Below are 20,812 nucleotides of genomic sequence, written 5' to 3' on the forward strand. Positions count from 1 at the left end.
AGTATATATTTAAATTCACTTGCTTCCTTCATTAAACCATTCATTCAACCACCATTCACTATTTTCACACTTCTGTACTTAGTCTACATAATCAAGAAAATTGGTAACTCCACATTTTCTTCTGCAATATCATCTTATTTTTGTCTATATTAATTGATTTTTTTCTTGCCACAATGCTTAATTCATTTATAAGTTTTAGCATACCTCTATCATTCTATGTCAATAACTTAGTGTCGTCCACAAGTGGACCAGTATTCAATTGCTATTTTGTATTACATATCTTCATTCCACATTATCAACACCCTTGTTAATCTCTCTTCTACCATCTCCGAACAAGTTGAAAAAAAAAGATAATACAGATAATATAGCTTCTTAAAGCACTGTATTCACAAAGATTCCTTAATTTTTTTTCTTTTATTTTGACACACCTCATAACATCTCTGCAGATTTTTCTTTTTTTCCGTCTGTTAATAGTTTTCTCTACACTCGTACACCCAAAAACATCTTCCATTGCCTCCCAGCCTACTCTAGCATATGTCTTTCATCATGGTAAAATCTTGCCTCTCTCTAATGGTAGCAGGATGCAAAATAGTTTCCATGTTTGTGTGTCTACTGGTGACAAAATTAATAGGGCAAAGTTGGTGATTCTGACTATAGGCACTGGCATGGCAACTGATACACAGAGAAGGGTACACACAACAGATGAACTACAAGAAACACACTTATTCACACTCCAGATGTCCACTACATAGACAATGAATCCAAGAAAAGATTGTTTGTGTGGGACTGCATGCTGCTAATGTGAGCACTGTTTGTCTTGCAACCACATAATTGCTGATGTCATGGTCTAGTATTGTTGCTTTATTTGCCAGTCACTTTTTCAAAATTGCACTTCAGGCACACATGCATGCTACTGTAAGCCATCCAAATTACATGTGAACCTGCCTCAAACCAAGTGATAGCAAAAAATTTATCTTGTTATTATAAATATTGTTAGAAATATATAAAGTTAATATTGGAATGAAGATGTACTAGGTAATAGTGAATGACATTGCCTATAAATGAAGACAATAATTATGTAGGAGACCAGAAGTATTCCCTAATTGAGTCACAAAACAGAAATTGGAACACCTTCAGATGTTTCAGTAACTTCTATATCAGTAAAGTTAACTTCAACAATATCCTCTGTGTTTAGTCTGCTTTCCTATCTGTGGAATTCCATGCCTGCTTATCAAAGCCTTATCTTCCTTTCCTCACATAACCATAAATATTTAAAAGTAATGAAAAATACTTATTTCAAATTCATTTTTCTTTGTTATGATCAAAGCTGCCTGATGCACTTATATATGGAATGATGTCACTTATTCTCATGCATTCAAACTTGAATAGGTTCTTGAAAGAATGCAAAGGGCTGGAAATTGAAGGCCATGTAGCCCTGCTAGTCACAAAAGATAGGCTTATACTTTACTACTTTAACAAATACTGTATATTTCAAGTAATTACTATATAATTATAATTAGAATAAAGTACAATCCCATTTAATAACTGAATGACATGGTGAAGACACTGACAAGACAAATTATGTCAAGTCATTGATAAAATGACAATTTATTCCTGATAAAAAAAAATTGTCAAGAAAGTATTACACAACAATACACGGGAGTTGATCTTTCACTAATTAACTACCTACTGAGATAATTAATTGAGGAAGATTGTGATACAAACTTGATGGCTCATGCACTTTTCAGATTACTAAATTAGCTAAACAAGACAGGTCCAGTCATACTATGAATACCTGGCATCACTGACACTGGCACAGTAATCTTGCTATCTGAGGACACATAAACATACCAATGCTCTCACCCAGTGACTGACCTACACATTCTTTCCTGACTTCTTTTAAAACAATGCAGTTGAGTCATACATCCAACACATTTTAGTGGTACTACCCAATGCTAACCCTAATGCTCACATTGGGGTAAACTTGACATCTCATGGGGTGTATACCAATGTTTGTGTTTTCAGAAGCAAAATTACTGAGCCACAATTGGTATCAGTGAATATAGAGATGTCCACAGAGAGGAGTCCAATTAGATAAATGTGTTTCCTTTGCCATGATGTCCTATACTACTATGACATGGCAATGCTCAACCCCCAGCCATGACATGCAAATCCCTAGCATGGGCTCCAAAGTCAAAAGAGATGAGTGGATTAACTTGGAAGTACCTTTGTCCTGTAGTGGATTCACAGTAGTTAATGATAACAATGATGAAGAAATTTGCTTAATGTATATAAGTATAGTGACAATTCTATCATTATACCAAAGAATGGAATGTATTAAACATGTTTAAATTCAATGTTGCAGAATACAGAGCTTGAACCCTCAACATCTGGGTGATGTGCACAACAAAGATGTGTATATCAAACCAGTTTGAAGCAAAGTTACATTTCTTTTGAATGAAACAGCACTTACACAGTCTAATGTATTCCACCTTGAGAGTGTCCTCAACTGTTTATCCATCTGCATAAAATGCTATCCACCATCTAAACAATGTGATTAAAGCATAATCAAGAAGTTGGATATTACTGCTTTAGCTCTTTGCAAATGTGTAAAAAGCAGTGTGTCTGCTACTCTAGTTTGGCTGCCATCACAAATGAATGTGTAATTAACAGGGAGGCAAATCCACTACAATTCAGTGTTTTATTCCTCTTCAAACACATCTAATATAAATGTGGCAACATTTAAAGTGTGGAGAAAAAGGATTAGTGTTTTTCGTCTTTGACAATCATGTATAGTGGCATGGTACTTCATGGAGACAGAGGCTAACACAACAAGATGGAAAGGGAATAGAGTGAGTTTTGGATGCTCTCTTAGCTAAGGAGCAATGTCCTATTGCTATTATATTTTACCATTTTCCCAGATTATTTCAACTTTTATTTAATCCGCAAAACTATGCCAAAACACATTGTTAATTCATATTAAAAGCATATAAATATTACTGAATCTCGTGGTAATATTTTAAATACATGTCAGTCAACCAATTTTCATAATCAATTTACTGTAATCATGATTTCAGCTTGATGCTTGATCACTATTCCACTTGGGGATTATCATGTCACTTCATGCAGGGTGCCTTAATAATGCATTATGAAACAAATCAATCACAAAGAATAACTCTCCTTTGTCCAAGCAGTATTGCTTAATTACTTATGTACATCTCTCCTTTTTGAAAATGATCTCAGACATAGGTACATTGCTGTTGTTTCAGCCATGTTTACTGCTTTCATAAATGTTTGAAATGGAATCTTACCCCAAATTCTACCTTATAACAAATCCCCAGCCAAGTAAGATGTCTCATGAGATCTGACAAGAATACACTCTAAATGTGATATAACATTGTTGTGTTCTCATACTATTTTAGTGCATTTTTATTGAGAAAGAGGTGAAAACTTATATTTATGGGGATTAAAAAATAGGGTTATATAATGTAAACAAAAACTGAGGTAATGTGTAGATAATGTAAAGATAGTTTCCATATGTGAATCTTTCTTAAGTGAAGTCTTCACAGCATATAACCCACACATATAATGACACCCTGGTGCATTATTCTTAAAGGTGAATCTGGTAGTGAGTGAATACAATAACAAATGACTAGATATCGTTGGCATTTTGTGATCCAGTGACTGCAGCAACTTGGTGATTTAAAGAATTTCCATAATTCAAGATATTAACTACAAATGTATGGGCAGCACTTTAATGTAGCCTTCTCAAACAGGAGAGTATTTCCTTTGAATAAACATTAAATAAGAAATTGTTATGCTTGTCCAATGTTCCTTGATTTAATCTATATGAATCATATAAAAAAATTCCTTTAATTTTTTTTTTCAAACTTGAGTAAAACAGAGATGATTAATTAATCCACCCCATTTTCTTTTTAGAAAGATGTGATTGTAGCAAAGAATATCCATTACTCACTTCAAACACCTTTCCATCTTGATGATCTTTTCCTTTGTGTTGAACTATGCACTTTCACCTAAAAAAAAAAAAAAAAAAAAAAAAAAAAAAAATGATGTACTCTTTAATATACAGCGTATAATGTAGCAATTTCATAATTCAAAATAAATATATATTCAAGTACTAAAAGCACCAAAATACATGGAGCAAATAAAACTTAAGTAATATATGGGTTTCATAATTCAAAATATATATTTCCAAGTACACTACTAAAAGCAATATCATTTAAGTTAGGAATTGAGGCCAACTTCTGAGATTATTATGGAGTAACAAACCTTGACCTCTGTACCCAGCATAAGGCATCATGAATTGCCCTGAGAGGCAGTCACTTGTTCTTCTTAGCTTCTGCTGATGATTTTACTGACTGACTAGGTTTTTCTCTGTATGAGCTGCCTTGTCTTGCTGCCCTAGCCTCCAGTTCAGCTTTCTTCCATGTCACCATCATGCTGCTGCTCAACCACAACCAGTTCATCTGAAAAAAAAAAAAAAAAAAAAAAAAAAAAAAAAAAAAAAAAACGCTGAATAAATAAAATAAAATCAATACCTATGAATAGGCCTATTATAATGATTTTGAAAGAAGGGTCCTCATGCATGAAGCACAGCTTTGATTTTACACACACACATACACACACTAAGCTCTTATCTGGAGATAAAACTGATGGTCACAATTCAGGAAGATACCTAAGTCACCTGCCTAACCAAAATGATACTGTTGGCATAAATACATTGTCTTCAGAAATAATAAACTTAAAATATCTGTAATGAAGGACTTTCATACAATATCAGAATTATCAATGTAGCTATAAAAGTGATTGTGAATACTGAATTTACCAGTCTAGTTATGTCTTACATCACCAATGTAGATAAAAACTCACCACCATCATCATGCAGTTGAAAAGGACAGGCATGGAGAATACTACACTTATGAACAGTCCCTGGGAGTCAAAATACTGCTGCCTACTGAAGGACTGCCAGTTCTTTGCAGCATACTGGTTGATAGTTTCAGAAGAACGCACTGTGAGCAGCAGCAAGAAGAAGAGGACAGCCTGAGTGGTGTGATGGTTGCGGGTCATCACAGTAACAGTGGTGAGGAGAATGTGGAACACCACAAGTGCAACCAGCCATCCTTCACTCCAATCAATCTGAGAATGTGCATATAGGTTGTTTATGACAATTTAAAAAAAGAAGCACTTAATCTAGAAAAGCTGATGGAACAAATATGAGATTAAATAAAATATTTGTTCATACTAAGAAAATTCATCTATAAAATGAAGAAAAGATAGGAAGACAAAATTTTTATCTGCATTTAATACGAAATACCAAAATAATTGGTAGATTATATGTATCCATATGCAGCAGTGCTGCATATAATGCTTTGAAAGAAAAAAAGAACAAAAGTTAAGTTTTGGAAGTAGAAGGGCACACCAAATAATACTCTAATCTTGAAGTACAATTGTCTGCTAATAATTGCTAGCCACAGTTTTTTTAAAACCATTATTTTTCAACATGAGTTATCAACCATTCCATGCTGGGTGGTGTTAGCTATTGCACTGTTTTTCCACATCTTTGCCAGCATATGTGGTCACTGATGCTATTACATCTTCTTCATGTGCTTCCTGCCCCACTTCAGTGTCTTGTTCTCGGCATCTTCCATTAAAGTTTTTTTTGCAAAGCATACTTCAAATAGACACCTATGCTGTTCCTGTCCTTCACTGTCTTCTGTTACAATGTTCATATTTATAAAAATGTAGTAACAAGACAGTCAAGAATGACCAAACTACATTTAAGTGTGATCAGTGAGAAGTGAGATCCACATTGAATAAAGATTCAATGCTTGGCAAAAGCCTCTTGCAACCAATTTATCCTTCCTTTAGATCAATTTATGTGTTCCCATGATGTTTCAAGGAAGGACATCACACTGATTGCAAGAGAACCATTCTATGTAAAAGATGGTATGTGGAAGACAGGGATGACAATTAAAATATTTCATAGGACAGGAACTAAAAAATTAGCACATTAGTAACATCATTATTAACTGAAAATAATGTGGAAATAACATAAGCAATTTCATCTGAGGCTTTGGTTTGGTTATGTTAGGTTAAGTTTAAATCACTGAAGTTCTTAAATTTCACAAGCTGATTCTTTCATTGTGCAAATCACAAAAACAAATGACATCATATTTCATCCAGTAATTGTCAATCCTGAAATTAGTAGGGTAAGGTTGTTTCCATTATAACCATGACTGGCATTTCTTAATCCAGTAGCCTTACCAATAACAGCTCCTTATGGAGCCAATCACCACGGGTATACATGGTGACCACAGCAGTCAGCCAGCTACTGGCAAGGGTACTGAGTGTCATAATGGTAGCCGAGTGCAGGGGACACATATTTAAATACTGGGAATTAATTGTGCAGTTCCATAAGCGAGATGACTTGAGAGTACATTTCCTAAGATTGCTAAGATTGCATGGAGTTTTGCCGAAATAAATTGATTACTGAATAATTGGTGGGGCCAGTACACTTTGAGGATGAGGAAGAGGAGGTTGACCAACGCACTCTGGACCTTCCATTTCCTGTTAAGGTATACAGTTAAGTTAGATTAGTATTCTTAAAGGGTGTCCAGGGTGGTCAAAGCCCTGCCAGATAGGTTAGGTTATTGTCCATATGAGGGCTCTAGGGAGCCCTGGCCTGTTGCATTAGATTATGTTAGTGTCCTTAAAGGGGCAGTCTAGGGATGGCAAAGCCCCCTAGTTAGGTTAGGTTAGTGTCCTAAGGGTACATACAGGGGGAGGCTTAGGTTAGTGTCCTTAAAGGTGAGGGCCAAGCTCCACCAATTAGGTTAGGCTGTACATCTCTCCAGTTTTCAATTGATGGTGTATCATCCTTAGACTTTTCACGAATGTTCAAATTTGGAATAATTTGGCTTCTCCTACCATGGAACCCCGCTTTTCCATCAGGTACTGAAGCTTGTTGGGAATAAAGGAGGGAGAGAGAGAGAGAGAGAGAGAGAGAGAGAGAGAGAGAGAGAGAGAGAGAGAGAGAGAGAGAGAGAGAGAGAGAGAGAGAGAGAGAGAGAGAGAGAGAAAAGAGGATGAATTGTGCTAAACTACAATTTTATCAGTTGGGACAGTGGAGCCCCAATTAGCAAGGTCAGTAACTTGAAAAAGTTTGGATAATGCAGCGGGGGTGGATATTCCCTGTTTGTTGACTTTTTCAGGAATATTCCCTACAAAAAAAAAAAAAAAAAAATGTTTTTCTATTTAGACTTTTAAGATTTCCAAAATTTTGCCTCCCCCATCCTAAAACCCAGCTTTCCCACCAGGTCCCCAAGCTTTCTTGTCCTGGAGGGATGGCGATATAATTATAAGGAGCCGCTACTTTTAAGATTTACCAGCACGTCGAACAATTATGATAAATATATAAACATACACAAATGCCACATTACATTACTAAGTTTGTTTGCCATTCATTTGGTAAAATAATGACTTCTAACTCTACTTCCTGCCACGTAACATGTGCTCTCTGCCTAACCAAATAACAGACGCACTTTCCTCCTCCTCCCACCAAGTGCCAGTATGCCCCTTAGAACCACACACACCTAATCATATTTGTCATCACTTACTGTTTGTAAGAACGACCACAGGTCAGTTATTTGGTCTGTCCGTACGAACCCTTCATCAACGAACTGGGATTCCATGACTGCACAACGAAAAACAAAACGGTATCCACAAGCTGGCGATAACCGCCACCCATGAACAGCTGATCCTTGGTCTTGGTCTGGGTCCTCCCTTGCGCTGCCTGTCAGCAGCTGGAGTCTTTTATATCGGCACTTCCTTATTCCTGGTTGTCTGGCGCTCTCATCTCTTATCAGCTTCCTTACTTCATTACATGTTTTTTTCTTTTTCTTTTTACTATCAGCCTGTACTTCATTTTCCGTCAAGATAGCGGGAGCTGTCAGCATCTGCTGGACTAACTAGAAGCCCACTCCAACTCAAGCTTTAAATGTATTCAAAGGTAAGACTCTCTCTCTCTCTCTCTCTCTCTCTCTCTCTCTCTCTCTCTCTCTCTCTCTCTCTCTTATCGTACATTACATCGAAGGACGGCGGGAATGAAAAAAAAAAGATAAGATTCCGAAAATAAGCTGATGCAGGCCGGGAAAGTATGTCAGTCTGTAGTAATACACTCGTAAACGGAACATCTTTACCTACACACTTGAGTGCATAGAAATTTTAAGTACATTTGAAGTACTAGAAGGTGAATTACACGACTGAAAAAAAAAAAAAAAAAAAAATATATATATATATATATATATATATATATATATATATATATATATATATATATATATATATATATATATATATATATATATATATATATATATATATATATATATATATATATATATATATATATATATATATATATATAAGGTGCATTTCTCAGCATTCTTTGTGTTTTAGGTGTTGAATATTTCATTAATTTTTCAGAATATCCCTTCCCCAACAGACTGTGAGCAGTATTGTTCAAGGGAAAACTGGAAGACCTTTATAATTAGCACTTTGTCTATGCTTACAGACCACGGAAATCATGCTACTGAATCGCTTTACTGGGACGCGTTCCCATGCATAAACTTTCTAAAATCTCCATGTTTGAGAGCGTGTGCATTACATAACTTATATTACATCACAGTGCATTATTTTTATGATGTACTCATGAAAATATTGACCATGAATGTCCATATATATATATATATATATATATATATATATATATATATATATATATATATATATATATATATATATATATATATATATATATCCACACACACACACACACACACACACACACACACACACACACAGTGAAGCAAAGCCGTTCAGGTGCTGAAGAGTAGCAGCTGTAGCATGGGTGCGTCTGTAAGGGTAAGTTTGTCGATGATTTATTTTTGCTGACTCAGATAATCCGAGCAGAGTCACTTTCCTCTTATTGCCTCCTCAGTCTTTCCGCGTCAAGATGACGAGCGAGCAGCCTCGCCAAACCAGTTATGGGTACAAATCCACTGGTTCTGCGTTGTACTGGGACTGGATCCTGCCACTTCACTACATTGGGTATGGCGCTTTAATTTGTTTATAATAAACACACACACACACACACACACACACACACACACACACACACACACACACACACACACACACACACACGAGTCCCCCCCTCCAATTCCACATACACACACGTCTAGGTGTGAGTGGTCTAAGTCCAGGATGAAGCAGGAGGCACCTGCCGAAACCATAATTACTCCCAGTGAGGTCTAAAGCACTGGGTCAGGGGGTGCTGTGAACTTATCATTAAACCCAGCTATGACCTCACTGAACGTTTACCTTTGTGTCTCACAATACAAGGGGGCAGTCACAGCCTGCTCTCTAAAGACAACTCTCTTCATTCACACAAAACTACAAGCACCTAATTACACACTCACCTTTCACTCAAAATTCAAAATTATCATGGCGACTCTTACACCAGCCTCAGAGTCCCCATCTGGGGAGGGGACCACAAATGTCCTTAGGTCGGACTGCTCTTCTGGTATTGACCCGGGGTGTCTTAACATCCCCCTCAACTTTTTCTTCATTAACTTCTGCAACATTCGCAGTCTTAGATATAATTTTCAATCTGTAGAACATCACCTCTCCTCTAATAAAGCTCATCTTCTTTTCCTCATTGAAACACGTGTCTGAGGCAATTGACAGTAGCCCCTTTTCTGTTCCCTCCTACTTTCTTTAACCTCATTTTCAGTCCAAAGCTGGATGTTGCGTTTATGTGCGCAATGACTTAATCTGCTCTCGTGCCCATGCTCTTGAATCTTCCGAGTTTTCCATCATCTGGCTACGACTACAGAGTCACTATCAAACTAAATTTATCTGTACTGTATACCTCTCACCTAACTCCTCTGACTATAAGAAATTCTTTGACTACTTAACTTCCAAAGTGGAGCACATTCTGACTCTTCCCTTTTGCAGAGATCTCCATTCTTGGAGACTTTAATGTTCACCACCAGCTTTGGCTTTCCTCTCCCTTCACTGACCAGCCTGGTGAACTAGCCTCCAGCTTTGCTATTCTCCACGACCTAGAACAATTGGTGCAATACTCTACTCATTTTGACCGTCTTGGAGATACGTCCAACATTCTTAACCTTTTCCTAACCTCTAATCCTTCTGTTTATGCTGTTATGCTCTCTTCTCCGTTGGGTTCCTCCGATCACAATCTCATATCTGTCTCTTGTTTTATCGCTCCAATCCCTCCTCAGGATCCCCTTAAGCGGAGATGCCTCTGGCGTGTTGCCTCTGTTAGTTGGGTGGACCTGAGGAGGTATTTTGCTGATTTTCCTTGGAATGATTACTGCTTCCGTGTCAGAGACCCGTCTCTGTTTGCCGAGCGTATAACAGAGGTGATAGTGTCTGGCATGGAGGCGTACATTCCTCAATCTCTTTCTTGACCTAAACCTTCTAAACCTTGGTTTAACACAGCCTGTTCTCGTGCTATACATGATAGAAAGATGGCAAACAAAAGGTACTTGAACCTTATACCGCCAGAATCTCATGCACTTTATATTTCTGCCAGGAACTATTCCAAGTCTGTTCTCCAACTAACCAAAAACTCCATCATTTATAGAAAGTGTCAAAATCTTTCAAGATCTAACTCCCCTCGTGACTTCTGGCATCTAGACAAAAAAACATCTCCAATAACTTTGCTTCTTCTTCTTTCCCTCCTTTATTTCAACCAGATGGCTCCACTGCTATCATATCTATCTATAAAGCTGAACTCTTTGCTCAAACCTTTGCTAAAAACTCTACCTTGGACGATTCAGGGCTTGTTCCTCCTTGTCTCCCATCCTCTGATTACTTCATGCTACTTATTAAAATTCTTCGCAATGATGTTTTCCATGCCTTCGTTGGCCTAAACCCTTGAAAGGTTTATGGACCTGATGGGGTCCCTCCTATTGTTCTCTGAAACTGTGCCTCCATGTTTGCACCTTGCCTAGTCAAACTCTTTCAACATCGTCTGTCAACATCTACCTTTCCTTCTTGCTGGAAGTTTGCCTACATTCATCCTATTCCTAAAAAAAGGGTGACCGTTCTAATCCCTCATACTACCGTCCTATTTCTTTAGTTTCCTGCCTATCTAAAGTTTTTGAATCTGTCCTCAACAGGAAGATTCTTAAACATCCATCACTTCACAACCTTCTATCTGATCGCCAATATGGGTACCGTCAAGGGCACTCTACTGGTAATCTGGCTTTCCTTACTGAGTCTTGGTCATCCTCTTTTAGAGATTTTGGTGAAACTTTTGTTGTTGCCTTGGACATATCAAAAGCTTTTGATAGAGTCTGGCACAAAGCTTTGATTTCCAAACTACCCTCCTACGTCTTCTATCTTTCTCTTTGTAACTTCATCTCAGACTTCCTTTCTGACAGTTCTATTGCTGCTGTGGTAGACAGTCACTGTTCTTCTCCTAAATCTATTAATAGTGGTGTTCCTCAGGGTTCTGTCCTGTCACCCACTCTCTTCCTATTATTCATCAATGATCTTCTAAACTAAACTTCTTGTCCTATCCACTTCTACGCTGATGAAACCACCCTGCAGTTTTCCACGTCTTTTCGTAGACAGCCCTTCAGGAAGTAAACTTTTCACGCAAGGAAGCCACAGAACGCCTGACTTCGGATCTCTCTAAAATTTCTGATTTGGGCAGAGCAAACTTGGTATTGTTCAATGCCTCAAAAACTCAACTCCTTCATCTATCAACTCGACACAACCTTCCAGATAACTATCCCCTCTTTTTCAATGACACTCAACTGTCCCCCTCTTCTACACTGAAGATCTTTGGTCTGTCCTTTTCTTATAATCTAAACTGGAAATTTCACACCTCATTTCTAGCTAAAATAGCTTCTATGAAGTTAGGTGTTCTGAGATGTCTCCGCCAATTTTTTTCACCAACCCAGCTGCTAACTCTGTACAAGGGCCTTATCCGTCCATGTATGAAGTATGCTTCACATGTCGGGGATGGGGGGGTCCATTCATACCGCTGTTTTAGACAGGGTGGAATCAAAAGCTTTTCGTCTTATCAACTCCTCTCCTCTACCTGACTGTCTTCAGCCTCTTTCTCATCGCCGCAAGGTTGCATCTGTAGCCATCTTCTACCGCTATTTTCATGCTAACTGTTCTTCTCATCTTGCTAACTGTATGCCTCCCCTCCTCCCGCGGCCTCGCTGCTTCTTTCTCTCACCCCTATTCTGTCAATCTCTCTGTTGCAAGAGTTAACTAGTATTCTCAATCATTCATCCCTTTCTTTGGTAAATTCTGGAACTCCCTGCCTACTTCTTTATTTCTATACCTTCCTATGACTTGAATTCCTTCAAGAGGGAGGTTTCAAGACATTTATCCTTCAGTTTTTGACTACTGCTCCGGACCTCATTCGGTGACCGGAATCTCAGTGGGCCTTTTTTTATTTATTTTTTATTGGATTTTGGTTGCCCTTGACCGGTGTCCCTCCTCCATAAAAAAAGTTATACTAAAAAAACTGAACTCATTCCTTAAATTAGGGAAATGGTTGGTTGTGTCGCAAAACCAGCATAAGACTGTGGGTAGGTGAATAACGTCACACACACACACACACACACACACACACACAAACACACACACACACACACACACACAAGGGTCAGCTATAGTGAAAGGTTACAGCCTTATTCATAGATCAGACTGCATGGGGTCTAAACTCTCTTCGAGAGTGTACAGCTGGTCAAGCTATATAGCTAATGATACCACCCTGCACTTTTCAGCGTCATTTCTTAGACGTCCAGATTCAATCCTTCAGGAATTAAACAGCAGAGGAGCCACAGAAGGCCTGACTTCCGATTTTCCTCTAATTTCTGATTGGTGCAGAACAAACTTGTGTTGTTCAGTCTCAAAACTCAATTCCTCCATCTATCAACTCGACACAACTTTCCAAATAAGGATCCCTTCTTCAATAACACTCAACTGTCCTCCTCTCCTACACTGAACATCTTCCGTCTGTCCTTTACTAATAATCTAAAGTGAAAACTTCACATCTGTCTCCCGCTAAAGCATCTTCTATGAAGTAATGTGTTCTAAACCATCTCTGCCAGCTTTCACGGTCCTACCTGAAGATTGATCACTATAAACTGCGAACTCTTTCATGAAGAAACGGATGGCTGTGTCACGAGTTCAGCACACACACACACACACACACACACACAATTTAATGTGATTTCATTACAAGTGTATTAATTCATGATCCTTCCATCTTGTGACTATATGTTGCGGATATATTTCTGCATGTTCTCATGCAGAAATATAATTTTGTACGTTGCTGATAATTTTGTACGTTGTGGTCTTGACTTGTGGTGCAGAGGTGGGTGGCGACTCAGGTGTAGCGACAAAGTGGCGATTATGGCAGCTGTCCTCATCCTCGGAGCTGGCCTCGTCTCTGTGTTGAAATCCACACCTCTCGAAATAGAGATTGTAAGTCCATCTTGGTTTGAAAGGTGCACGTATTCTCTCTCTCTCTCTCTCTCTCTCTCTCTCTCTCTCTCTCTCTCTCTCTCTCTCTCTCTCTCTCTCTCTCTCTCTCTCTCTCTTCGTTCCATGTCATCGTCGTATCACCGAAAACAAAGAAAAATAATAATGAAATAGAAATATGAATAAATGGATAAATAGATAAACAAATAAATAAGTAAACAAATAAAATGAAAATACATGTGTATTAGTGATTGTTTCTTATTTATTTATTTTTTTATGGACATATGGTGTGTGCAGTTGTTTTGGAGATCTCATCAAGGTTTCTGAAAGAATGATAACGTCCTTGGCAGATGGAGCTGATCGGGCAGCAGATGGCAGAGCGCAGCGCAAGGGTGGAGAGGGTGTGTCAGCGTCACAGCACCTTCCTCCTCCAGCAATACTCGTGAGTGGAACTTGATCCACTACCAGTCTGTTCTACCATCCTCCTTCCCTTCTCCATGATTTCCGTGAGTAATGATATTAATTCCGCTACACAGGATGTGGGTGGGGACGCCCGCCAACTGGTCAGCTGTGAACCGAAGTCTTTCTTACCCCGACCTGCTAGTTCATCGTGACCACCGCCTTGTCTGGTGCAAGGTGTGATTTCTCTCTCTTTCGTTCCGTTCATTTGATTTTGTAATATATTTTCATTTCTCGTTTGCTTTTTAGTGAGAGATGATGCAGTGCATATATATATATATATATATATATATATATATATATATATATATATATATATATATATATATATATATATATATATATATATATATATATATATATATATATATATATATATATATATATATATATATGATCGTGGTCAAATCTTACATGTTGCTGTGCACTGGTATTATCGGAGAGATAGAACATAGAATATAACTTAAAATCACAACAAATTGCTTATTTTATATTGATCAGGAAAAAAAAAAAAAAAAATCATTAAATCTGGTCGGAGCGCAACGGTCGCATGACAGCAATACACAGTGAGCGTTGTTCTGCCACAGGTACCAAAGGTGGCATCTACCTCGCTGGTGCATGGCTTCATGCGGGTGCTGGGAAGGGACGATCTCATAGCCTCTGTGCCCCGTGGTCGTCTGCACAATATCATTCGTGACCTCATGCCACACCCTTCACCTCAAGAGGATCTCTCCTCCTTCATTGCCTTCCTGGTTATCAGGCACCCTTTCCAAAGACTGCTCTCAGCTTACAGGTAAGATTTGTTCATCATATATATATATATATATATATATATATATATATATATATATATATATATATATATATATATATATATATATATATATATATATATATATATATATATATATATAAACCTCGTTTTGTTTAATATCTCAAAGATTCACTCTCTCCCGCTATCCGCTCGACATAATCTTTCAGTCAACTATCTTCTCTTTTTCGATGACACACAGCTTTTCCACTCTTCTACATTAAACAATCTTTGGTCTGTCCTTCACTAAAACTTTGAATAGGAAATTGCTTATCTCTTGCCAAAACTGTTTCTAAGAAGTTATACTCGTATAGTCTCTACCTTTTTTTTTCTCTCTCACAGTTGCATACTATATAAATGGGCCTTATTCGCCTCTGCATGGATGAGGCGGTTCCACTCACACAGTTTTTGAAAAAAGATAGAGTGAAAAACTTTTCTCCTCAGTGACGCCCCTCATCTAACTAATTCACTACAACCTCTATCACTTTACCGTGGTGCTAGTGCATCTCTTGCTATCTTCTATCGCTACTTTCATGCAAACTGCCTTCTGATCTTGCTAACAGTGTGCTTTCCCTCACCTCTTGCTGCCTCGCTGCACAAGATTCTCTCTCACTCTCATTCCTATTCTGTTCACATCCCTAATGCAAGAGTAAACCAGTACCTTCACTTTTCATCCCCTTCACTGGTGGCCTCTGGAACTTTACCTTAATCTGTATTTCTTGCTTCCTACCTCCTCTGTAACCAATCTCCGTAGTCATGCTGGACTCTCCCTGTCGTGATGTACTTAACGTCATACGGGTTCAAGAGGCAGACACATTATTTCTCTCTTATATATTTATTTTTGGGAAGTTACAGGTGTCTATCAGCGAGAGACATGACTGACCAGAGACAGACTTAAAATTCCACTGACTATCTGACTGCGTGATAACTCTCTCTAACTAACTGATATACGTACGGCAGGACTCAGCCGGTGGGAGAGTGACGTAAGTGACTCTCAGCTAGTAGGGAAGGAGGAAGGAGTGAGTTCAAGGATGTACTCGTACACATGGGGGTGGAGATCAAAGAAGGGACGTGAGATTAGAGGATTCAGGCTTAATCCTTTCATCTACAGGTGAGAGAGAAAAGGAAAGACAGGTGTTTCTCTGATCGGGGACAGGTGGCAGGCGCACCTGACAGGTGGGCGAGTAATTTAAAGAAAGGTTAAATTTTCCGTAAGATAGTATATTATTGTTGTTGTTTTTGCTGTTATAATTATTGATTATTATTATTATTATTATTATTATTATTATTATTATTATTATTATTATTATTACGCTCCACGCAAGGCACACACAAACCTTCACCCAAAACACACACAAAAGCACTAACACCCACGAACGCGCCCATGGGCATGCACACGAGCTGTGAGAGGGTAGTAGATGCGGCCGGGAGACCTGTGTTTATATGAAAAGCGGCCGACCCCGTGCCGTCCACTTGACTCCTTGGGTCGGGCGCTGCGATAACAGTCCCCGGGGAGTGGGGGGGGGTGCAAAGAGAAGACGAGGTAATAACAACCCTCTGGGGGTGGGCTCAAAGAGCGACAACTTGTGTTTACACGAAAACGGCTTCTGCTGACACACACACACACACAAACAACGTGACCCCTTGTTTTACATGAAAGCGGCTACTGCTGATCCAGCTCCGTCCACGTTTACACGAAAACGGCTACTGCTGACCCATCTCCGTCCACGTGACCTCTTGGGCCGGGCGCTGGGAATAACAACAACCCTTTTGGGAAGCGAGGACAAAAACAAGGCATCTCTGGCGAGTAGAGGCCGTGTGCTCAGCGAGCTCCGCCTTCAGGCAGCCTTCCGTCAGCGTCTCTGTCAGTGTCTCCCGGAGGGTCGGCTCCGCACTTCGTGACTGACCAACGTGTAGTAGAGAGTATTACAAAACTGAATAGAGTACAGTGAGCTAGTACGACATCCTCAAGAGGAAACGTCCCGAGTGACGCACCAGCGGGCCGCGAGCGCATCAGCGCGCCGGCCCGAAGGGTGCTTGGGGCACCGGGAAAACTCAACGGACGTGGAGTGCCATCTTTCGCCAACGAACCTCAACAGCGAACAGCGGCGATCACCTCAAACACCCTATCCGAGTGCCGCACCAGCGGGCCGTAAGCGCAGCAGCACACCGGCAGCCGCACCACCGGCCCGAAGGGTGCCTGTGGCATTGGGAAAACTCTACGGACATTGAATGAAATATTTCGCCAACGAACCTTGACAGAGACCAGCGGCGATCACCCCAACCAGCCTACCCGGTGACCCCGAGCCACAACGCCCCTCCTGCACGACCCTGCCAACACCTCTGCCCAGGGAAGGCGGTGCAATCAACGGTGGCGGACGGATCGCTCACGCCCCGGCCATCACGGAAGCAAAATCGTCGAGAGTGATGTACTCTAGCTTAAGGCATGATTAGGCAGGCCGACAGGCGACCCTGGGGGATCTTGCTGTGCGGCTGGGATCCCCGTTGGGGACAGTGGGAGGTGCTCCCCCGGCATGACCGGGGGAATTACCGGCCTAGAAGTGTAGAGTGTACATGTACCCAACCTGACCCCTGGAGGTAGAGGTGTCGGGAGTAGAGACATGCCGTGTCATTGGCCGATCGGATAGAACGTTGGTTAGTGGTGGGGTACAGCAACCCTAAGGAGTCGCTGGTACCCCTTTATCCTGTATCAGTCTCAACAATTACTTTTATTATATATATGTATATTTCGCTATTTCATATATTCATCCCACGTGTACCATAGCCAGCCAGTCCTTTCTCCACCTCTCAAGAGAATTTCACACCCCTCTTCTACTTCTTAGTTCAGATAAATACAGCCCGCATGTAGCGAGCTCTCAGTTCGTTCGGGAGTTCAGTCCCAGTCAGAGTCGGAGTCAGTCGGTCACCCAGTCACGAGCAGTCTGTCTCGATCTCTCACTCAGTTCCGCTCAATCACAGTCAGCCGTGAGAGACGTTGCTCAGTTATATATCATATCACTTCAGAGAGAGAGAGAGAGAGAGAGAGAGAGAGAGAGAGAGAGAGAGAGAGAGAGAGAGAGAGAGAGAGAGAGAGAGAGAGTACAATCAAATCGTCACGTTACAGTTCCGTCTCGAATCAAATGCGTAATATCTACCTATTATTGAATCAAGAACTCTCGTCATCGTGTCTTTTATTTGCACACATCATAATATCAGTTAACTACCCACGACCTCCAAGCTATCAGAATCACCGCCTCACTCCGGTCCTCCACGCTGACAACACTCCAAGCATCCTCATTGACTGGCAAATAACAAGCATCATCAATCATCAATTCCAGAACGATCAACTCCGAAACACTGGTGGGCAACTTCATCAGAACAAGTAGTGGACTTCTCTCCTAGAAACAGTGGTGGCAATAGCATCAAGAAACAATCCCCCGGTGGAGCGTTACAATTATTATTGTTACTATTATTATTATTATTATTATTATTATTATTATTATTATTATTATTATTATTATCATCATCATCATCATCGTCATCATCATCATCATCATCATCGTCATCATTATATTTGTGTGTGTGTGTGTGTGTGTGTGTGTGTGTGTGTGTGACTGTATAATATTTATAGTCTCCTATATTTGTAAGTACTGTACTACTATTACTACTATAAATATTAACAGAAGTAGCAGTAGTAGTAGAATTAGTAGTAGTACTTACACACACACACACACACACACACAATACTTTATGGTTTACCATTGATGTCACGAAGAGCTTCTTACTGGTTGTTTACGAAATATCAATGATCATTCTTTCGTCAATTCTCCTTCTGTTTATCGACAGGGACAAGTTGCTGAATCGACTGGAGCATAGTCAGTTTGTGTGGTTTCGAGACCAGTATGGCTCTTCCATTATCCAGAATCACCGGCGGCATCCCCAGCCACAGCAGTATAGGGACGTGCCCACCTTCAAGGAGTTTGTAGAATACTTGGTTGTCACTCCAGTGTGGAAATATAACGAACACTGGCGCCCCTACTACTTGACGTGTGCACCTTGCCATCAACGGTACTCCATCATTATGAAGTTGGACTCCATTGAACTAGAGTCAAATTATCTTGTGCATATCACGGGTCTCCACGAGCTTTCCCCAAGGCACGTCCACGCCACCATTAACACCACGTATACTTATCCTTCGTCTGGGAATAAACACAACAAATTTGAGCTGAGTGACTTTCAAGTACAGCTTCTCCATCGCGAGGATCGAACCGGTGCATCCGACTCTGACATAGAATCCAACTTCTTTTCGGAGCTTAACGTGCAACTTTTAATGAAGCTGTACTCTGTTTATAAGATAGATTTTGAGATGTTTGACTTCAGTATTAGTCCTTTTGATACATATGTTCGATTGAATAAAAAATCTCAGTCCTTATTATAAAAAAAAAAAAAAAAACATGTAGTGCACATGAATAAAAAAAAGAACTTGAATTAAGTTGTTTTGAAAATAAAGCAAACGTCCATGGTATACACAAATAATGATAAAAGACAAACTTAATAAACAAGAACAAAAAAATATGTGAAGATAAGGAAACAAATTCATAAATAAAAAAAATCTAGACAAAAATAAATAAGTAAACCAATAAACAAGTTAACTGATTGATAAACTGATGTTAATACTGATGATGATGTCAATAAAAAATAATAAAAAAAAATAATAATGATAATAATAATAATAATAATAATAATAATAATAATAATAATAATAATAATAATAATAATAATAATAATAATGATAATAATAATAATAATAATAACAACAACAATAATAATAATAAGAAGAAGAAGAAAAGAAGAAAAGAAATAAGAAGAAAAAAAGAGAAGAAAAAAGGAAAAAAACAAAAAACAAAGACAGACCTGGGAGATACACCGAAGTGCACACATCATTTACCCCTCGTTTTCTCGCGATCAAGGACACAATTTCCAAGCATACAGCTCGGCATGGAATAGCTTTACGTAAGAGGGTCACTGGCCAAGGAAAACAAAAAAGAGTTTACCAGAGAAAGGGGTGGATGACTGAGAATACTGTCTCTCATGCATAAGAGAGATTGAGAGAATAGGGATGGGAGAAAGAAGAAAGTCTTGTGCAGCGAGGTCGCGGCAGGAGAGGAGGCATGTAGTTAGCAAGATGAGAAGAGCAGTTAGCATGAAAATAGATGTAGAAGATAGCAAGAGACGCAACATTGCAGGGATGAGACAGAGGCTGAAGACAATCAGTTACAGGAAAGGGGTTGATAAGACGAAAAGCTTTTGATTTCACCTTGTCTAAAAGAGTGGTATGAGTTACGCACCACTCCTAAAAACTCAAAGGAATATTTCACATATATAAAATGATTCTTCTTTAAGTAAGGAATATATCCCAATTAAATCTAGGTCCGTATTCTGAAACGCCTTTCTCTCGCACTGTGACTATTTTCAAAGGCCACAGAGGTGACAGCCGGGTTCTCAAGAGTGTTGCTCCTGTTGATAATGTAGAAATTTTGTTAATCTGTCATAAAACCATAAAAAATACCTTAGACAACGCAGATAACTTCAATTAGAGTCTTTTGAAAGCAGTGGAGGTGCGGCCAGAGATGTCTCAGAGCAATATGTCGTGAACCAAGAATTATCAAGAGAAGATGGAACACGAAAGAAGAAATGAAGGAGGAAGAAAAAATGTAGAAGAAAGAAATGAAAAAGGAAGAAAAAGGTAGGAAGAAAAAAATGAAGGAGAAAGGAAAAAAGGTAGACAAAAATGAAAGAGGAAGTAAGGCATAAAGAATGAAGAAATGAAGGAAAAATGAAAAAAAAAGTATAATGAAGAAATGAAGACGGAAGGAAGAAAGACAGTTGGAAAAATAAAGAAAGAAATTAGCATACAACTCTCTGCCTCTCTCTTCTTGTGTCCTCTTTCGTTTTCCATCGCTTCATAGGTCCTCTTTCCTTTCA

At 39.2% G+C, this 20,812-nt stretch overlaps 2 protein-coding genes across 4 annotated transcripts; one reads left to right on the forward strand and one right to left on the reverse strand.

Annotated features, from left to right (window-relative positions):
- Positions 1-447: 447 nt before the first annotated feature.
- LOC135102937 (transmembrane protein 18-like) lies at positions 448-7,976 on the reverse strand. Of its 3 annotated transcripts, none has more exons than XR_010269869.1 (4): positions 7,638-7,976; positions 4,891-5,157; positions 4,291-4,487; positions 448-4,034 (listed from the first exon to the last, which is right to left on the reverse strand). XR_010269869.1 is itself a non-coding variant. In XM_064008643.1 (4 exons), exons 1-3 carry the CDS (start codon positions 7,974-7,976, stop codon positions 4,341-4,343), a joined length of 753 nt encoding a protein of 250 aa, XP_063864713.1. In that variant the 3' UTR covers positions 448-4,034; positions 4,305-4,340. The 3 variants fall into 3 exon arrangements, 2 of the variants coding, with proteins under 2 accessions (XP_063864713.1, XP_063864711.1); XM_064008643.1 differs by having other exon boundaries at positions 4,305-4,487; XM_064008641.1 differs by lacking the exon at positions 448-4,034 and having other exon boundaries at positions 4,183-4,487.
- On the forward strand, positions 7,892-19,532 carry LOC135102936 (carbohydrate sulfotransferase 11-like). Its single transcript, XM_064008640.1, has 7 exons — positions 7,892-8,029; positions 9,020-9,129; positions 13,449-13,560; positions 13,908-13,999; positions 14,094-14,193; positions 14,604-14,809; positions 18,674-19,532. The coding sequence occupies exons 1-7, from the start codon at positions 8,018-8,020 to the stop codon at positions 19,263-19,265; spliced, it is 1,224 nt and encodes a 407-aa protein (XP_063864710.1). The 5' UTR covers positions 7,892-8,017; the 3' UTR covers positions 19,266-19,532.
- The last annotated feature ends 1,280 nt before the right edge of the window (positions 19,533-20,812 follow it).

Source organism: Scylla paramamosain, chromosome 8 (assembly GCF_035594125.1).
Source record: "Scylla paramamosain isolate STU-SP2022 chromosome 8, ASM3559412v1, whole genome shotgun sequence".
NCBI lineage: Eukaryota > Metazoa > Arthropoda > Malacostraca > Decapoda > Portunidae > Scylla > Scylla paramamosain.